This window comes from Aotus nancymaae, unplaced genomic scaffold (genome assembly GCF_030222135.1).
Source record: "Aotus nancymaae isolate 86718 unplaced genomic scaffold, 86718_ANA_hifiasm-v0.15.2.pri h1tg000041l, whole genome shotgun sequence".
In the NCBI taxonomy this organism is placed as follows: Eukaryota; Metazoa; Chordata; class Mammalia; order Primates; family Aotidae; genus Aotus; species Aotus nancymaae.
In genome coordinates, this window is record NW_026988455.1 from 3,355,042 (window position 1) to 3,376,830 (window position 21,789).

Sequence of the window (21,789 nt, forward strand, 5' to 3'; positions counted from 1 at the left end):
GAGTGAGAAGCAGCAGGAAAGAGAAATGCGTAAAGTTTGTGTGTTCATTCCTTAACTTGGCCAAAGAATTGGTGCTGCCTGTGTCTCTCCGGAAGTAGAAAGAACACCTTCACATCTCTGCCTACAGGCAAAACCAAGATGGATATAACGAATCTCATTTTCCTGGTACAGAGCTTCGGCAACTATCAATGCATGGTCCATTTTGTTTGACTGTAATCCATCCCCCTACCCAGTTATTTTTGAAGTGCTAAATGCCATTTCATTAGAAATTTTTGTAGTAGGCATTGATTTTTAATCCATTGGCTTCTCACTTAACTGCGTATAGTGTGCATGTAGGTGCATAGTAGTAGGGACTTAAAGGTGCTTAAATAATAATGCATAAATGACAGCTTTTATTTTCATGTAGTCTAGTCATATAATTTTGGGAGTTTTATACTCAGGTTTTCTCCTGATTGGATTTTTGGTCTTAAAAAGGTGCATCCCTGTCTGGGTCTTAATTTTCTTGTGCACGGAAAGAGGAGGCTGAAGTCACTGGATCATTTTTGAGGTTCCATTCAGCTTTGAAAGGTTTTGATCTGTGAACCTTCACGTGTCCATGGGTTAGCATCTTGGCCAGTAAGTTCTGACAAATGTTCATATGTATGTTAACCTGAACTCCAGGCTCTGAGTTTTCATTGGAATTTGAATTTCCGTGATCTGGGCTTTCTCATTCCCATAATTAAACCCCTAAGCCAGTCTAATTTTAACTGCTCCCTGGATACTCTTATCTTTCCTGCATGTTTCAGCTTTGTTTCCTGTGTCTCCCACCCTCAAAGACCACTAAAGGCCTCTTGAGAATTTCTCTGCCCAGCTTTCAAGGCCTCCTGTAATCTGCTCTCATGTTACAAAATCAACTGTATTTTCCACTTGAATCCAAATTTCATAACTAATGTTACAAACTGCTTCCCCAATTGATTCATATATATCATTGTAAATATGTGTACTTTAAAAATATTCCAGAAATTTACCTTTAGTATACATTTGTGACCTTTTCAAAACTGAAGGCAACAGACCAGTGTGTTATGAGTGACTGATAATGTACCGAGAGGAAATACTGTTTTCTTCCCAGCCGTGTGAGTGCAAATCGTATGAAGCCAATCAGTCACCAGTCTGGCATTAAGCCCAAGGAAGAGGCTATTCTTTGTCCACTCTTTGGGTGTTAAAATAGCAAATATGAGAACCTGGAGGACTGTCTCTACACTATCACAAAAAGCCCAGCTTTCTTTGACTTGTATTCCTGACAGTAGGTGAATTAATGAATTTCTTTCTTCCACATTAACAGGCACCTACGATTCTTTTAAGTTCCGGGGCACATGTGCAGGATGTACAGGTTTGTTACATATGTAAACTTGTGCAATGGTGGTTTGCTGCACCTGTCAACCCATCACCTAAGTATGAAGTCCACCATGCACTAGCTATTTTTCCTCATGTGCTCCCTCCCCCTCCCCCACTACCTGACAGGCCCCAGTGTGTTGTTCCCCTCCCTGTGTCCATGTGTTCATTGTTCAGCTCCCACTTAGGAGAACATGTGGTGTTTGGTTTTCTGTTCCCGTGTTAGTTTGCTGAGGATAATGGCTTCCAGGTTCATCTATGTCCCTTCAAAGGAATAATCTCATTCCTTTTTATGGTTGCATAGTATTCCATGGTGTGTATGTACCACATTTTATCCGGTCTATCGTTGATGGGCATTTGGGTTAATTCCATGTCTTTGCTATTGTGAACAGTGCTGCAATGAACATACGTGTATCTGTATAATGATTTACATTCTTTTGGATATATACCTAGTAATGGGTTTACTGGGTCAAATGGTATTCGTGGTTCTAGATCTTTGAGGAATCAACAGGTAACTAAGATTCTATCCCTAGACTAGAAACTATGGCCAGCTGCGAGGGCACAAAGTGATACATGCACCTGTTGTGACCTTTTACTTTAATTGCAGTGCCTTGAGTAACACTGTGGTAAGATTAGAAGACACGCCACAGTGCAAGTATCAGTCATGTGGTGTGTATGCGATAATTAGAAGTCACAGGAGGAAATGCCAGGCTTTGACTTCTGCACCTCTGCCCAGGCAAAAGCAGAGGTATGTATGTATGGTGGCTAAGCTAAATATGTAAACTGGTTTCAATGGATGGAATGAAAAATCCTAGGTATTCCATAGCAGTTACCTGTAGGAGTACTCTAGCATCTATTGTGAGTCTACTTCAGTCAGCCTGAAACAAAAATCTGTCCCATCAGAGAGATGGCCTCCCACTAAATAATGCTGAGCAAAGCCCTAAGTACAGACCACTTTCTAGTACAGAGCTGTTTAAAGTAAAAAGTCTGGGCTGGGCATGGTGGTCACGCCTATAATCTTAGCACTTTGGGAGGCCAAGGCGGGTGGATTGCTTGAGCCAAGTTCGAGAGCAGCTGGGCAACATGGTGAAACCCCATCTCTACTAAAATACAAAAAATTAGCTGGGTGTGGGGACGTGCACCTGTAATCTCAGCTACTCGGGAGGCTGAGACAGGAGAATTGCTTGAACCCGGGCGACTGAGGTTGCAGTGAGCAGAGATCACACCACTGCACTCCAGCCTGGGCAAGCGACAGAACTAGACTCCATCTCAAGAAAACAGGAAAAGTCTGGGTTGAACTCCACATTCTACTCCAATAGTAGTTTTCTAGTGTGCCTGGCATATATGAGTTAAGAGTCTGTGAATGTTTTCCTTGGAGAATACTATTCAAACGTTAGCTGAGAAACCAAATAAATGTATCTCAATGATTATCCCGACCTCCTCTGGGAGAAACATGTATTACTGCTCTCAAAAAGGTTTATATTCTGTCCTTTGTCTTTTCATGCATTATTTTTGAGACAGGGTATTACTGTGTCACCCAGGCTGCAGTGCAGTGGCATGATCTTGGTTCACTCCAACCTTCGCCTCCCTGGCTCAAGTGTTAATGCTTCCACCTCGGCTTCCCAAGTAGCTGGGATGACAGGTATGCACCATCATATGTGGCCTTTTTTTTTTTTTTTTTTTCGTAATTTTGAGTAGCACGGGGTCTCCTCATGTTGGCCAGGCTGGTCTCAAACAACTCTTGAGCTCAAGCAATCCACCTCCTTCGGCCCCTAATGTGCTGGGATTACAGGCCTGAGTTCCCATGCCCAGGCTTTTCATGTATTTAAATGACTCCACTGCAAGAGGTCAGAAAGAAATATAGATTACACTCAGAGATACAACTGGGTTTGTTTTGGAGGATGTTTTAAACTGACAGTAAAGACATGAAAATTGGAGGAAATAGCCTAACCAAACATTAAGAAATCATAGGTCTCTTTTTTTCTCAAGCGTAACTGGAGCAGACTATGTAATGGGTAGTAGTGGACGTTAGGCAGGGAATATGGAAATACAGGATAGAATGAGTTGGAGGATGAAATAATTTTCTTTGTAAAGACAGTCTGTGTTGTCCAGGGTAGTCTCGAACTCCTGGGTTCAAGTACTCCACCAGCCTTGGCCTCCCAAAGTACTGAGATTACTTACAGGTATGAGCGACCAGCACCTAGCCGAAAAGAAGTTCTGAGAATCGAGTACTACAGTGGCAGGCTAACAACCCTAACGCCCCTTCCTCATGTTACCTGGTCTAAGGCAAGTGTTTTGGTTTTGTTTTTGCTATGATTGTCTAACCTTTACTAAGTTGTACTTGGGTTTTTCATGCCAATCAATCATTAAGTTTGCTTTTATACTTGATTCCACCCTGGTTTTGCCCCTGCTGATGCTTTCATCAGGTAAGGCTACAACTGACTAAACATGACTTTATTGACATTAAGACTTCTGAAAGAGTATCACGTTCCTAGCAGAGAAAATGCATTATCTAGTATCTATCTTCATATTGCTACCTTACAGCTTCAGAGTTGTAAAATGAGTTTATTGAAGAAGGTTCTTAGGAAGGCAACAACTTTTGTCATTAAAAAAAAGTTTTATGTTTTTTTCATGCTGTATAATAAAGGTAAGAGGCTACAGAGTTATAAGCTTTTTCCTAGTGGAATTCTCTGGTATAGCGCAGTGTAGTCATTTCTGCAGTTCTAGAATAAATAAAAAGTCTCTTCTATGCTTCTCTTCAAAAGCAATGAATAACAGAAGATGGCATAGAAGAAGGCATTTTTCCCTTTTCATTCTGTAGTATTGGAGCCAGTATCTAGGGAACAAAAAAAAGAAAGTAAATAATTCAAGGAGCAATTTAATTTTAAATGTGAATATTTTAAGAATATCAAAAATGAGAACACAGGACTAATGGTGGTGGCTTGAAGGGTGGGGAAGAACACAGGGCAAGGTTGGAGAGGGAAGGTGACAGTGGAAATACATTCACAACTTCACTAACCTTTTCAAGCAGAGATTAAAAAGATGCTTTGCTCTTCCCATTCATACTAGAGTAAAACCAAGTTGAACTGCCTTTGGTTCATATGTAACATAGTTCTTTTCCAGGTCCTTTACTGTCCCAAACTTGTTTTTTATTCTTAACTGTGTTGCACAGGGTGCAGTGCAGTGGCATGATCTCAGCTCACACCAACCTCCGACTCCCAGGTTCAAGTGATTCTCCTGCCTCAGCCGGAGCAGCTGGGATTACAGGTGTGCCCCACCATGCATGGCTAATTTTTCTATTTTAAGTCGACATGGGGTTGCACCATGTTGGCACTGGACTCCTGGCCTCAAGTGATCCTCCCAAAGTGCTGGGATTACATGCATGAGCCACCATGCCCAGCCTATTCCAAACTTCTAACATTGCATTAAAGTAAATGGAATACAATTTAAGCTTGAGTCCATCAATTACTACACTGTACTGTAAGTGGGGGAAATAAATAAATGTTTATATAAATAAGGCTGATCTGCTACTTCTCCTCTATTGGGGTTTGGAAAACAATCTTGTGTGGTTAACAGCAACACACTCTAAAGGACTACCAGACAGGAGCTCCTATCAGTAAAAAAAACCTCTGAACAAAATACGTATTTTACTGACTCTGGTTCTCAGCTATGGTTCAAATAAGTGAAATTGACACTCTACTAATCTGCATCTGTTCTGTCCAATACAGTAACCACTGCCTAGCCATATGTAGCTAAATTTACATTAATGCAAATTAACAAAATTAAGTTCCTCACTTGCCTTACCCACATTTCAAATACAATAGCCATGAGTGGCTACTGGAAAATGCAACAAAACATTTCTATGGTAACAAAGGTCTAACCAGCACTAAGCATTAACAGAGGTCTAGGTATTATAAATAAATTAACCTAAGGGAACAGTAAAAGTACCGTTGCTAGGTTCAGAGACTTTCTTATATCTGGAAGAGATTATTATTTCTTTAAAAATGATGATTGATTGATTGATTGATTTACAAATCTCTACATATACATTTTTGGGAAAAAAAGGTAGTATTTAATATGGCAGTTATAAGACCATCATCAGGTAGTGTTACAGATGGTAATGTATTTTTTCTATGTTTTTGTATTCTCTACATTTCTTCAGTGATTAGCTACTTGGAAATCCAAAATATATGAAACAAATCCAACTTAAACAGGGAAATGGAGAGTATTACTTTCTACATTTCTTTTTCTTGCTTTTCAAAACTCCCCCTCTTAAAGAACAGCAAGCAGTCTTTTCTATTTAACTTCTGGAATGACTGACTGCTTTTAACAGAAGTGGTTGAAGACTATAAAGTTTGTATTTAAAATATAAATCACAAAAAGCAAATAACCCTGAAACAGAAACCAGCGGTATAGCTTTTGAAACATTTAAGGACCTGAAGTTCCTAGGTCTGGTGTGAAGAATTCACTTGCATATATATGTAACAAATTAGAGGAATGGATATTTTCCATCATGATGCCAAAGTCCTTAAGCTAGTCTTTTCCCCCAACCCAAATTCAATCTGTGTAAGTAGTCTATGTGTCATTTGAAATGTATCCACCTACAGTCAATAAGAGCACTCTTTGAGATTTGTAATTCAGAATTTAGCTGAGCTAGAAGCCTGGGATCTAGCTGGGCATTGATCATTTGGCCATTTTCTCCCTTAGGCTTTTCATATAGATGCAGCTATTCTAAAGGCTCATAAAATCAAGGTTTTCAGTAGCTTTGCTTTCAAAGAAATTAGGCAAACACTTACTTTTTCCATCACAGGCAACAATTTTCACTTTTTCCACTTTAATAAGTTCTGTCACCTCTCTGAATTCAACGTCATTCAATACAAAAGTCCACACGTTATCGCAGAATCTGTACGTATTTAGCGCACCCTTTAAAACAAAACATTTAGACATACCATGAAGTTATTTTTTCCCCTCACATTTTTCACCAATTTAAGAGATCTTAGCTACCAAATACAAAATTGTTAGTAAGTTTAATGCTTAAGATTTTCCTTACTTTTAATCCTAGTTACTGAGAAAAGAAAAAAATGAGACAAATTTACTAAAGGGATAGTTCAAAAACATTTTAGTTGGTAGACAGTATTTTCAGTACTGCAAATGCATCTGCAAATTACCTGAAACAGGAAGAAAAAAAAAACCTTGCGTTTGTATTTCTACTGCCCTCAGGTGGCTAAGTTATGAAAGTTCATTCAAAATATTATGGAAATATTTCTTAAGTTACATATTTCATTGTGTATGTTAATTCTCCAAATGTGTACAAAAGCCAGGATCTCCTAGAAACACTCAATGTTAATCCTGTGACTTGGTTCAGATGCATTACTATATTAGTCAGTCACTAAGACTACAACATTCATTGGCTTGTACAATTTATTTTTTTTCTGAGATGGAGTCTCTGTTGCCCAGGCTGGAGTGCAGTGGTGCAATCTTGGCTCACTGCAACCCCCGCCTCCTGAGTTCAAGTGATTCTCCTGCCTCAGCCTCCTGAGTAGCTGGAATTACAGGCAAATGCCATCACACCTAGCTAAATTTTGTATTTTTACTAGAGACAGGGTTTCACCACTTAGCCAGGCTGGTCTCAAACTTCTGACCTCAGGTGATCTACCCACCTTGGCCTCCCAGAACACTGAGATTACAGGCTTGAGTCATTGTACCCAGCCTATTTTAATATTTTTTAAAAATAGAGACAGGGTCTTGCTATGTTGACCAGGCTAGTCTTAAACTTCTGGCCTCAAGCAATCTTCCCGCCTTGGTCTCCCAAAGTGCTGGGATTACAGGCGTCAGCCACCACAGCCAGGCCACATTCTTCTAATTAGTTGGAGTGCAGGGCACAATCTCAGCAGCTCACTGCAATCTCTGCTTCCCAGGTTCAAGCAATTCTGTCTCAGCCTCCCGTGTAGCTGGGACTACAGGCACAGGGTACCATGCCTGGCTACTTTTTGTATTTTTAGTAGAGACAGAGTTTCACCATGTTGGCCAGGCTGGTCTCAAACTCCTGACCTCAGGTGATTTGCGCATTTTCGCCTACCAAACTGCTGGGATTATGCGTAAGCCACCGCGCCCAACCTATTTTTATTTTTTGAGATGGAGTCTCACTCTGTCGCCCAGGCTGGAGTGCAGTGGGGTGATCTTGGCTCACTGCAACCACCGCCTACCAGTTCAAGCGAATCTCCTGCCTCAGCCTCCCAAGTAGATGGGATTACAGGTGCCTGCCACCATGTCAGGCTAATTTTTGTATTTTTAGTAGAGACAGGGTTTCACCGTGTTGGCCACACTAGTCTTAAATTCCTGACCTCAGGTCACTCACCTCAGCCTCACAAAGTGGTGGGATTACAGGTGTAAGCCACCATGCACGGCCGGAAATTTTTAAAAAGAATGTGACGAAAGTCGTGCAAAGACACCAACAGAATATAATTAAAACCTGAGATATACCCACAAGTGCACATATAGTCACAGAGGAAATTTAGTATGCAACACTTAAATGACTAAAATCTTCAATTTAGAAACAAAGTTTCAAGCACAGAAATGCTCCCTGAAATATTACTGTAATAACAAAAACTGGATTCAATGTAAATAGTCTATCAAGTGAGAATAATTAAGAAAACTGATGGCTATGAATTAATGACTGAATGTAATAAATGAGTAATCACTGTGTGCTAGACTATGCTGGGCTCTGAGGATACGATGGTAAACACCAGTCCTTGCCAATGGCAGCTGAGTTTAGTAGGGAGATCATTATAACAAATAGATATGTAGTATAACAGTGCTATGAAAGAGTAAGTTACTGGGTACAATGAGAGTACAGCAAAGGCACTCAAGGGTATGGAGGACACAAGGCAGAGAGAGAGCTTCTCTCAAAAAGTGAAGGTTGAGTCCTGAAGAGTTAAGAGTCAAGGGAAAGAAGCGATAATGGAAAGGAAGACAAACATGTGGAATGGGGTAGTCGATTCCAGAAAACAGATCGTGTCAGGAGATCCTAAGATAAAGGAGAACCTTGGAAAACCTTTGCCCCATCCTAATGGTACTGGGAGGTCAGTGAAGGATTTTAAGCCAAAGTCACAGGATTAGATTTGCATTTTTGTTGATGACATAGAGAATGGATTAGACAGGACTATGACTAAAGGAAGACACACCAGCTATGAAGCTGATGTCTGTTAGCTGGGTGAACCAAAGAGGTGCAAGTGGCTTTAGTACAGTAAGAGTAAACGGATCTACAGAAATGCAGAGACTCTAAAAGGTAGCCTACCTTTAAAAGATAGGTCCAGTAGGACCGGACAAGTATAAATATGGTGGGGTTGGGGAAGAGAGAAATCCACGGTAACTCCCAAGTTTCTGGATGGAATGACAATGCATTCACAGAAAAAGCTGGTTTGGGAGTAAAGTTAAATTTGGATTTTGTTGAATTTCAGGTATATCTAAGTCATGATGTCCAATAAGTAGGTAGAGTATAGGAGAAAGCATGGGAACCTGATACTTTAACCAAAGCCAGAGGGTTGGATGAAACCAAAGATAGAAAGGCACTCTATAACCCTGAGGAATACCAACAATTAAATGATAAGCAAAGGCAGAAGATAACTACAAAGGAATCTGAGGGCAAGAGCCCAGGGAATAGGAGAAAAGCTCACACAGTATGATTTTCAAGGGAAATATGGGTGTCAAAAAAAAAGAATAATCAATAGTATTACAAATGATGCATGAGATTTAGCAAAAATAACTTGGCAACAACAATTTCAGTGGAAAATACATGGAAAATCATCTATGACATCATGTTAAGGGGAAAAGGCACAAAACTGTAAACCTGTAAGATATATTTAAAAATTAGATCTGCTCATTTGCTACAGTCTGAGCCTCTAAAAGCTGAACAGGTAGATGCTAATCTCAATGTTCATTTCCAGCATCCTGAATTTGTGTGTAATCCATAATCTTAAGAGTATATATATTACTGGCCAGGTGTGGTGGCTCATGCCTGTAATCCCAGCACTCTGGGAGGATCACCTGAGCTGAGGAGTTCAAGACAAGCCTGCCCAAAAGTGTGAAACCCGTCTCTATGTAAATACAGATATTAGGTGGACATGATGGTGGGTGCCTGTTATCCCAGCTACTTGGGAGGCTGAGGTGGGAGAATCACTTGAACCCAGAGGGTGGAGGTTGAAGTGAGCGGAGATGGCGCCATTGCACTCCCACCTGGATGACAGAGCGAGACTCCATCTCCAAAAAAAAAAGAGTGTCTGTATTTCTTTTTTTGTTTTTGTTCTCAGACAGTGTCTTGCAGCATTACCTAGGCTGGAGTGCAGTGGCACTATCTCGGCTCACTGCAACCTCCGCCACTTAAATTCAAGCGATTCTCCTGCCTCGGCCTCCCAAGTAGCTGGGATTACAGGCATGCACCACCACAACCAGCTACTTTTTATATTTTCAGTATAAAAAACACTGCATGCCACCTAAATATATGTACTCTTTTCTCCCTTACTACCCTCCCACCCTTTTCCCCAAATCCCCAAAGTCATTAAATCATTATTTTGCTTTTGTGTCCTCATAGCTTAGCTTGCAGTAAATTACTTTCATTGGATAAATAATGTTATGTAAATAATTTGAACGAAGCAAGTCATTGGAATTTATGGGCCAGTAACTGAGTATTCACTTTCAAATATAAATAAACTATTGTAGATGTAGACCGAAGTGAAAAATCTACTTGCATATAAGCATATGCTAAAATTCCATTAGTTGCAGTATAAATGTATATATTTCATTAATTTTACTGCAAACATGCTACAAAACTTGACTGAAAGATGTTAATTAAAAGTTATTAGGCCGGGCACTGTGGCTCACGCCTGTAATCCCAGCTCTTAGGGAGGCAGAGACAGGAGGATAGCTTGATCCCAGGAGTTCGAGACCTGCCTGGGCAATATAGCAAGACCCCGTTCTCTTAAAAAATATATACATATATATAAAATGCCTTCCAATTTCAGATGAAAATTAAGTTGACAATTAACATAATCAAAGAGCACATTAGCTAGATAACTTCTGAGCCAACAAATGTTTTTAAAAAGTTAAACCTAAGAGATTAAATAATATAAATCTAATCTTTTTAGAATAATTTCGTCTAGAATCTATAACATCAAATAAGCTTTTCTGTATAATTTTCATTTAAATACCTTGCTTTTTCACTCTCCATTTGAAAATCAAAATCCATTTAGTATCTCAAGTACAGTATAAAAACTAAGACATGTATATATAAGTATATATTACATATACACTCTATAATTATATATCAGATGAACATATATGTCTTTCAGTTTGTGTACATATATTATATAATTATAAATATGTAATCTATATATTTATATACATACTTTTTTTTTTTTTTGAGGGAGGATCTAGTTGTGTCACATAAGGCTAGAATGCAATGGCATGATCATGGCTCACTGCAGTCAGCCACAACCTCCTGAGCTCCAGCTGCTCTCTGACCTCAGCCTCCTAAGTAGCTGGGACTACGGGCACACACCATCACACCCAGCTATGTTTTTTTTTTTTTTTGAGACAGAGTTTCCCTCTCATTGCCCAGGCTGGAGTGCAACGACACCATCTTGGGTCACCACAACCTCCCAGGTTCAAGCAATTCTCCTGCTTCAGCCTCCCGAGTAGCTAGGATTACAGGCATATGCCACCATACCCAGCTAATTTTATATTTTTACTAGAGATGGAGTTTCTCTGTGTTAGTCAGGCTGTCTCTAACTCCCAAACTCAGGTGATCCACCCACCTTGGCCTCCCAAAGTGCTGGGATTACAGGTGTGAGCCACGGCGCCCAGCCCTTTTATTTATTTATTATTTGGACAGGGTTTCACTGTATTGCCCAGGCTAGTCTTTAACTCCTGCCCTCAAGTGATCCTCCTGCCTTGGCCTCCCAACGTGCTGGGATTACAGGCTTGAGCTGCAGTGCTTGGATAATTATACTTTTTAAAGTCAAATTTTGGATTTATTCTTTAAATTCAAAAAGTTCCTTCTATAAGATATTTGGCTTTGGTCAAATATTAATTATAATACTTAATCATTTGGCCAAATTTTATCTTCAATGCACCTTTAATAAATACATTTTTTGTTTTACATGTATCCACAACTGGGCAACACTTTTTTTTTTTTTTTTTTTAAAGATGGAGTCTCACTCTCGCCCAGGCTGGATCACCCAGTGGCATGATGTCGACCTACTGCAACCGCTGCCTCCTGGGTTGAAGCAATTCTCCTGCCTCAGCCTCCCAAGTAGCTGGGACTACAGGCGTGCACCATCATGCCTGGCTCATTTTAGTACAGACGAGGTTTCACTGTCTTGGCCAGGGGCCAGGCTGGTCTCCAACTCCTAACAACAAGCAATCTTCCTAACTCGGCCACCCAAAGTGCTGGGGTCACAGGCATGAGCCACCGTGCCAGCCAAGAACAACATCTTAAAAGTTATGTAAGAAAAGTTTGTTATAGAAACATCAAAAAACAGGGAAAGGAAACTTTTGAGTTCTTTTAGAAGGGCTATTTTTCATGATCACTAAATCTTATTTTTGGGGGGATGGTATTAAATATTCTAATACTTGTTTACCGTTTGAAGTACAATACTCTAATGTTTAAGTAAGCATTATTTTTATCTATGGCCATATATTCTCCCAAAAACATAAAATGGGTCTTTAAAAGCCTACTTACACATACTAGTTCAATCTGAATTTTCTCCCTAAAAATTAGTTCAGTTCAAGATACATATATTTAGAATTTTTTACTAATAAATTAAAACATAGAAACAATTAAAACCTCAGCTCTCATACTCAAGGGGATTTTCTCCTGTAATACTCTACTAAATAATTTCACTTATATGGAACCCATAAAAAGATTTAAAACAAAAAACAATTTAACATGCCATAGAGGATTATTCTGTTCTTTTAATGGATGCGTACTCACTCCTAGGTCAGCAAATTATAAATAAAAAATATATACTTAAACTTGATCTAGCAATATGGCTTTGAAAATTGGTTATTTCTAAAATATTATCTCTTTTGTCTTGGCCATTGCTACACTAAGCTAAACAGAATGTTATTTGCAAACATTCTGGACTTAAAATTGATCAAGTTGGCTGTAACCCATGAGTAGGGCGATGAAAGCCTGAGCTAGAATAGCAGCAGTGGGAAAATAAAAAGCTCAAGAATGGAAAAGTCCTTATCAAGGCTGAGAGCAATTATTTATAGCTTTTGGAATATAGACAAACTTACAAAACACTAGACAAGATAAATGTAAATGTTAAATTACTTTAACTCTAGCTAAAGAAATCCAAACTAGAAACCTACAATAATGCACCTAGAAGACTAGTTAGGCCTTGCGAAGTATATTGTCTTTGATAAGTAGTCCACCAAATTTGTTACTAGAGCAAAATTTATGTATTAACATGGATCATCTGGGCAGACTTCTGCATATGGGTAAATAAACACAAATTAATTTTGCCACAATCATTACTGTTAAAAATTCAAGAATCCACTGGTCAAATTTTATAGTCTTACAGGTATATTTTACTCCAGACAACTTTTGGCACATGAAACTGATAAATAACAGACTTGAGTGTGGGAGTGGTGGGGTAAAAAAAAAAAAAAGAGACTTATTTTATTATAAAATACATGCAGATTTTATCCTTCACTAAAATTTAACTCAAATGGGGCTTTGTCTATCTTGTTCATCTCTGTGTATCTAGAACATGCCTGGTATGTAACAGACACTCAAATTGTTTAATGAATATTTTAAATACCAAATAAAGTAGGCAGATGTTACCTAATGTTCAAATTTTGTGTTTAAATCATATTTTAACCTACTTGTAACCATATTTCTATAGGTTATGCCTTATAGTACAATATAAGCATGAAATTAGATAGGATAACTAAACATCATCATATACTATATGACTCCATCAATACCATAATGTGGTAAAATTATTTCTGTTGCACTATGATGCTTTCAATGGGCCCTGAATCTAAACTTATCAGGAAATTGAGAGAGATAACTTTACTTAGCTTTGGATGACTGACTGTTCAAAGTATAAGTAACTCAAGTAAGACCAAGCTACCAGAACAGACTGCTATCTCCCACTAGATCAGGTTTTTATCAGCCACGTTACCTAAGAGTATGAGGGAAGACAACATGAAGTTTCTAGAAATAACTCTCCTTCCCTGAACAGGGAAAGGCCAGAGTTTGAAAACCATAATAGAGCTGTGGGGATTACTCTACCACTTACCTTTAATCCTGCAGATAATGTTTCAGGTGTTTGGAATCTCAGTAACTCTTCAGGGAAGTTAGCCAAACACATCAAGGCTGATTTGTGAAACAACGAAATAAAAATCTAAAAACATCTCTGTATCTCACATTAAGTTGATCAACTTAGTATATAGTTGATTGAAAAGTACAGTTACTATACAACAAAGTTCCAAAAATTGATTAAGCCACCTCTTCCTTTTATAACTAAAAAAAAAACACACTGTTTTAACAACCATTGGTACAGGCGTCTAGATTCAGGAAAATATCCTTACCCTGAAATTGACTCTGTTCCTGACCCTCTGAGCCAATGCTGAATTTATAGCCTTATCAAACTGAAGTAGAACTTGAAGGGCAAGTTGGGGGGTGATCTGTTGAGACTGAGAAAAGGTAAAGGTCATAAATCCCCTTAGGGAAGAACATTAAAGACAAAGTAAGTAAAAATACATGAATTATCATCTAAAATTTAACTGAGGTTAACCCAAGCCTCTAAACTAGAATTCCTTTATCTCCTTTGCCATAACTGATGATGAAGCAGCAAAGCTGGAAGATATCTTTTGCACTATCTTGACACAAACAATCTTAAAAACATGCAGTGATGTTACAAAGCCAGAACAAAACTTTGTCTCTTTCCTTCACAGAGGCTGGAAACAGAAGACGAAGCGGTGTTTGTTTTAAACACAAAGGGCCTATATTAACAAACAAAAAACCTATTAAATTTTATTGAAGCTCATAAAATATACCCACAACTGGAAATACTTAATATGTTCTAATTTGGAAGAATGATATAAAAAGGGTTAATTCTCTTAAAATTGAAATATAAATTCAGACTTCTAAATCTCTAAAGACTTTATTAAATTGGACAAAATTATCTTCAAGCTACAAAAAATATGCCTTCCTTCCCTAAATTTGAGAAGTAGGAAACCAACAATCTCAATTTTTATGGTGAATAAAAATTTTTGAAGATTTAACTTTACTTATTTATTTAGAGGCAGGGTCTTGCTCTGTCACCAAGACTGGAGTGCAGTGGTACCATCACAGCTCACTGAAGCCTCAAACTCCTGGGCTCAAGCCATCCTCCCACCTCAGCCTCCTGAGTAATTGGGACTTTAGGCATGCGCCACCACACCGAGCTAACTTTTGTATTTTTTTGTGGAGATGGGTGGTCTCAAACTTCTGGCCTCAAGCAATCCTTCCACCTTGGCTTCCTAAAGTGCTGGGATTACAGGCCTGAACCACTGCACATACCCAGATTTAGTTATATTTAATGATATAATTCAATCATATTTTGTGTCCTGTTGTCAGGACAGTGTGGTAAACAAGAATTTGAGGTTATTCATCAGTCAGTGTTATTGACTTGCTAGGTCAAATAGTCTAAGATATTTTACCTCATATCTCTTTGCCTGAGGTAAGTGATAAGACAAGAAATATTATAAAACCATCTAGATGAAAATGTTTGATTTTCAATTCAGTCTCCCACCTGTATGAGCTCATCTAGGCTCTCCTGAAGACTGTTTCCCAAAGTGGTATTTCTGTATAACTGATATGCCATGGCTTATGAGGAAGAATTTGTTTTTCTTATTCAAGCTTGCATTGATGTCCTAAAAATTTAATATAAAATTGTTAAAAAAAAAAAAAAAAGATCAAGATGTAACATCATAAATTATGTATATCAATATCTTCTACCTCCTACGTTCTCATATAGAACTAGAACAACACTTAGTGATTGCAAATTACTATATAATCATTTTAGAATTACAAGGAATAGCTACAAATGATTTTCCAGTTTTTTCCCTGTGATTTTGACATATTAAAATGTCTTTACCATTTCTTTTAAATGTCTGCCTTCTGACATAGTCTAGAATTTTCCATGTACTGTCCTTTCTACCTGCCGTCAAGTCACTGGTACAATCTTCAGCTTATATTTGCATGTCTGCCCCTTTAGTTCTCTGTTCGCTCAAAATTCAGTATTTACGGAGTGCCTACCAAGAGGATGGCACTGTGACAGGGACCAGGGGGAACAAGATGACTGAAGACATGCTCTTAATCCTAAAAATTTATACTCTAGAGAGGGTAACAAACATACAAAAAAGATTCAACTCAGTCTAAGAACTGTGATAAAGATACAAAGCATACTATGGAGGCTGCCCGTAGACTGAGTTAGCTCAGAGAAGCTTCCAGGTTCTTCAAGCTAGACTTTAGGCAAGCAGAGGAGGGAAGTCATTCCAGGCTGACAGAATAGAACAAGGATGAAACGTTTGTGGGGAAAAACATAAACTGTTCTACATTATCAGGGCATAAGTATGAACAGAGAGTGGCATAAGATGAAGCTGAAAGAGGTGGCACAGATGGACTTGTTTGGCAGGATAGGTGCAAGCAGTGGGGAGCCACTGAAGCATTTTAGGCAGGAAAGGTCAGACAACTGGGCTTGAGTGCGAGATTTAAAAACAGATGAGGGATGGGGGCTCGAGAAGGGTGTCAGCAGTACAGAGTCAATAAATATTTACTGAGCTTCTACTACATGTCAGGTGTTAAGATCTTGACCTCATGGCACTTTCAGTCTGGAGATGGATAGGGGAAAATATATTTGAGGAACAATCATCAGGTAAAACTCAGCAAAAGGAATGGCCAGCCATCAGTCCTCACATTACATACCTTGCTAGCCTTGGATACGACAGATCCTTTCTGCCTTGAAACATTTCTTCAGCTTTGAGACACCACTCTCAGTTCTCTCATGTCACTGGGTACTACTCTATTTCTTGTTTTCTTTTGCTGGTTCCTTCTCAGTTCCCTGACTTCTAAATGCTGAACTGCCCTAAGGCTTCCGGGGTCCTCTCTTCTCCACATGCTTTACTCCCTTAGTTACCTAATTCAGGCTTATGGCTTTGAATACCATCTACTATCTGCCACAGTGATGACTCCCAAATTCGTATCCCCAGGCCTCACTTCTCCCTTTGTACCCATATATAAAACTGCCTGCTTGACACTGGATAAAAATATCAAGTAGGTAGCTCAAATTCAATTTGTCAAAAACCATGTTCCTGATACCACTCTTGCAAATCTGCTCTGTTCTGTCTTAACCACCTCAGTAAACAGTAAATCTACTCCTCCTGTAACAGATCAAAAACCTTAATGAAGAGTAACTTCTTTTTTCTTACCCGGCATGTAATCCATCAGGCAACCTTTCAGCTCTTCCTCCTAAATATAACCAGAATCTGAAAGCTTCTACCACCTTCAGTGCTATCACCCTAAGTCACCATCATCTGTCACTAAAGTTAATGTGGTAACTCATGAAGTGGTCTCCTTATTTCTACCCTTGCCTATCCCAACCCCACCCTCATAGCAGCCACACTACGACTTTAAAACATAAGGCAAATAGCATCACCAGTCTATTCAAAACCACTCATGGCAGCATTCCATCTCAGTGAAAACCACAAAGACCTTGGTTTGCAAGGCCTATGTGATTTGGGCCCCCCAATACCTTCTGCCCTATCTTGGCCCATTCACCCTCTCACTCTGCTCTGGTCATTCTGGTCCCCTGCTGATCTTTGACATGGCAGGCATGATCCTGCTTGAGGGTCTTTGTGCTAATTTTTTTTTTTTAAACAGAGTCTCTATAGCTCAGGCTGGAATGTAGTGGCGCAATCTCAGCTCACTGCAACCTCCACCTCCCGGGTTCAAGCAGTTCTCCTGCCTCAACCTCCCAAGTAGCTGGAATTACAGGCATGCGCCATCATGCCTGGCTAATTTTTTTTCTATTTTTAGTAGAGAGGGGGGTTTCACCATATTGGCCAGGCTGGTCTCAAACTCCTGACCTTGTGATCTGTCTGCCTCAGCCTCCCAAACTGCTAGGATTACAGGCGTGAGCAACTGCACCCAGCCTGTGCTGGCTCTTCATTTTGCTGTCAGTATTCTTCCCAGATACCTGCATAGTTCAGTCCCTCATTTGATTCAGATCTGACTCAAATGATACCTCATCAGAAAGGCCTTCTGTAATCAACCTTTAAGAAAGAATTACCTCCCTTCCTCACGCTGCTTTATTTTCATTCATACCAATAACTGAAGCTGACATATATATGCTTATTCTGTTCCCATCTACTAAAATAGATAACCCACTGAAGATAGGGAGTTTTGTTCAGTTACATATTTACCACCTAGAACAAGATAGGTAGTATGTATTCAATAAGTATTTGTTGAGTGAATTACTCAGAAGTATTTCAAAGTGCTAATATATTAGAAATGTATCTAAGTACAATACAAAGTTTTCTCCATTATTGAGGAAACTGAGGCAGTGACTTCCAGTCTTTCACAGCCCCATCAAGGGATGAGTTGGGCATCCCTTACTTATCTCAAGCATTTCAGATAAGGGATGCCCAACCTGTATAGCTATCGGTAGGGCACACAATTGGTATTTTGTGCCCTATTGTGTGCCCTACCAATAGCTATACAGGTTGGGCATCCCTTATCTGAAATCCTTGAGACCTGAAGTGTTTTGGATTTTGGAATATCTGCATCATATATACTTTTGGCTTGAGTACCCCAAATCCAAGCTCTGAAATGCTCCAATGAGCATTTCCTTTGAGGGTCATGTTGGTGCTCAGAGTTTTGTACTTCAGAGCATTTTGGATTTGGGATGCCCAGCCTGTACCCATATACTCCGCCTCCCTGCCACTGCAGATGAACTCTATACATATTTTTATCTAAATCCAATCCTTCTACCTTTGTATTAGGCACTGCCTTCAAGTTCACGCAAGGATATTGTTCTGACAATTCAGTTGCCACTTCTACTGCTCACCATCAGATTTTCCCTCTCTGCGGATCATTTCCACTAGCAAACAAATAGGTGGCTACTTCTCCCACCCTAAAAAGTAAAACAAAACAAAAAACCCTCAACCCACTTCACCCTGCCAGCTACACCCTATTTCTCAGTTCCTCTTTGCACCAAAATTCCTTAGTTTTGTCTGTATTCACTGTCGCCCAATTCCTTTTTCCCCATTTTAAGCTCATTTTTGCCTTCAGCACTCTAAGGAAACAGGTTGCTGAGAGTCATCAATGGCACTGCTAAAGCTAATCCTCTATCCTCAACCAGAATATATGACACACCTGATTACTGCCTCCTCTTTTGTAAAGGATCTTAGCTTGGCTTGCAGAACACTATCCTTTTTGGATTGTTCTCTTAACTCACTAGTTCATCCTTCTTAATATTATTTGCTGGTTGATTCTGTTTTCCCTAAACTCTTCATGTCACAGGACACAGTCCTTGGTCCTCTGCTGCTTTCTGTCTACACCCATTCCTTACTAATAACATTTACTGTCATCGTTTAAATACCGTTGCTGATGATCTGCAAATTCACACACTAGCACAGAACTTCTCACACCTGGATCTAGCTGCCTACCCAACATCTCTACTGTTATCTTTTGCATCTTGGCTTAAGTAACTCCATACTTACACGAGCTTGGGCAAAACCTTTGAAGTCATCGTCCACTCCCTCGATGTCACCCTCCATATCCAATTCCTAGCAAATCCTGTAAGGCCTACCTTCAAAATGCATTCAGAACCCAACCATTTCTCACCATCTCTATTGTTATCACCCTGGCCTGGGCCACTATCATTGTCATCTGGATTACTGCAAAAACCTCCTTAATGATTTCCCTGCTTCTTCACTCACCCCTACACTCTAATCGCAACTCACAGTCAAGGTGATCTTCTAAAACTTCAGTAAGAACACACCTCTCCTCTATTCAAAACCTCCCGTGGCATCTATTATTCTTTACAATAATCCAGCTACTGATGATCTGACTTTATCTTCTTCTCCCGCCACCCCACAAACTCGCTCATCCCTCTCCAGATACACACTGGCTTCCTTGCTATTCCTCAAACACGACAGGCCTAAAAGCCTTTGTAACTGCTTTCCTATCTGCCTGAACGCTCTTCCTGACATTTACTTAGCTAACTCTCTTAATTCCTTCAAGTCTTTGCTCAAATAACACCTACTAAATGAGGCTTACACGGACCACCACAATTGTTCTCGCCTCCACTCTGGAACTTTCCCGTACTCCTTTATCTTTCTCAATTTTTTGATGGCACTATCACCTTCTAACACCATTATGTATTTATTTTACATTTATTTTCTGCATGCTCTAATAGAATGTAAGCTTCATGAGGGCAAAAGTTATTTTGTTCACTGAAGTAAACTGGGCGTCTAGAACAGTACCTGACACACAATGGGCGCCAAATCAATCACCTGTTCAATAAATGAAGGCAAATATAAGTACCACGTGTGTGCGTGCGTGTGTGGGGGGGGTTAAAAAGGGCAAGAAGTCCCAATAGGAAGACAAAAAGTTTACAAAGTAGGAATACAGCATCATACAGCATCATGTCCCATTTGACAAATTTATCTAGAAAATAGCTATGCGTTTTTTAAAAGTTAAAATTACTGATTTAAATGTTCTTACATTATTTTAAAATTCCTTATTAAAAGCCTTTGTAACGGCTTTCCTTAAAAGTGTTCTACTCTTTTAGATGTGGTATCAGCCCCAGAAATATACTGTTCCCTTCTCGTTTTGCAGTTCAGAAAATTAGAAGACTACAAATTCGGAAGTAACTCGTCCTTGCATTTTTTTAATTAAACCACCCACTTTAAATTCGTTCCTTTTGTCGGAGTTCGCACGAAGAAAGTTGGAAGGCAGACTTCAATCAACAAGCGACAAAGCACAGTAATGAGACATTTAAAAAACGCTCTCCGAAATTCCGCAAAACCCACAAGGCGCCGGCGGATGCTTTAAGACGTTCACCTGGCTGAAAACACGGCGGTGGGCCGAGGACCTCCCCCAGGGGGGTTCTGCGGGCGCCCAGTGGACGACGAGCCTCCCGCCACAGGACGCGACGGTCCCCGCCGCCCCGCCACCCTTCTCCGGTGCCGGCCGCAGGGCCTCGCCGGCAACAGTCGGTAACGGGCCGAACCCAGGAGCTAAGGGCCCTCAGAGACGACCCGACCAACGCAGGCCGGCCCCAGGGACGGCAGGGAGCGCGGGCCTGCCTGCCTCCCTGCCTCCCTATCCCTGCCCAGCTCCCCCATTACCTGTGGGGAAGGCGCTTCCCGCCGCGGAGCGGACAGAAGCCGTCACAAGCCCAACAGGAGGTTCCTGCTTCTCCGACCACCTCTTCAGCCACCGCAGAAGCCCCAGAGCAGAGCCGGCGACCCGGAAGTGTTCGCTGAACCTGGAAGTGACGTCCCGCCGGTGGGCCAAGAGGCCCCGCCCAGCCTTGCTCTCGCCCGCCAATCAAGCCTTGCGAGGGAAGGACAAGGAGGTGAAAGGAGGGGCGTCGGGCAGGAGCTTCAAGCCTTAAAGTGGTGGGCAGCCGCACTGCTCGAGTAACACGAAATCCTTCCTAAGGGAATTATCGTTTTTAGAGACGAATCTTCTCCACTGTTAGATGCACAATTTAAGAAATGTAGGGTATTCATATTTCATGCCGGAAATGTGTTCAGGATAAGACTGTTGAAAAGACGTTGCAGACGAATTCTGAAAAGATTATAGCAGGGTCTCTTCTTTACCACTCGAAAGAGGCCTGCAATTCATTTAGGCAAGCAAAGCTTTCAGTTTGTGACTGGTTCATGAAAAATTTTAATTTGGGAGAAATTATATTTAAAATTTGCATCTAATATGCAAGAGAAATACTGCAGTCTACATTTCAAGTTTGCAAAATCACAAATTGTTTTAGGCGTTAGGGAGCATGGCATACTAACTGGCTTTTAAACGCAGCAGTAATGTGTAGAGCAGTTTATCCTACAAAATAATTGAATACTGATTAAAGAGTAAGTGAAAAAATTCACAACCCAAAACAAAACAAAAACCCAAAATCCAACAACAAAAAGTGGTATCAGCTGGAACCTCTGAGCAGGTCTATGAACAAATTCTCATTTATGCCATGTTTTCATTTTAAGCCATAAACTTTCATCCTTGGATTCACCATTAACTAAAAAAAATTGTCAACTGAGAATCACAAAGTTTCATTATTGTTTTGATATTAAAATAATGAAAGCAGGCTGAACTCTCTACTCTTCAAACAATAGAAGCACTCAGACTAG

At 40.0% G+C, this 21,789-nt stretch overlaps 1 protein-coding gene across 1 annotated transcript; it reads right to left on the reverse strand.

Annotated features, from left to right (window-relative positions):
- Positions 1–3,916: 3,916 nt before the first annotated feature.
- On the reverse strand, positions 3,917–20,909 carry GTF2A2 (general transcription factor IIA subunit 2). The gene is made up of 5 exons (XM_012443138.3): positions 20,779–20,909; positions 15,177–15,297; positions 13,972–14,076; positions 6,168–6,294; positions 3,917–4,207 (listed from the first exon to the last, which is right to left on the reverse strand). The coding sequence occupies exons 2-5, from the start codon at positions 15,246–15,248 to the stop codon at positions 4,182–4,184; spliced, it is 330 nt and encodes a 109-aa protein (XP_012298561.2). The 5' UTR covers positions 15,249–15,297; positions 20,779–20,909; the 3' UTR covers positions 3,917–4,181.
- Between the last annotated feature and the right edge of the window lie 880 nt (positions 20,910–21,789).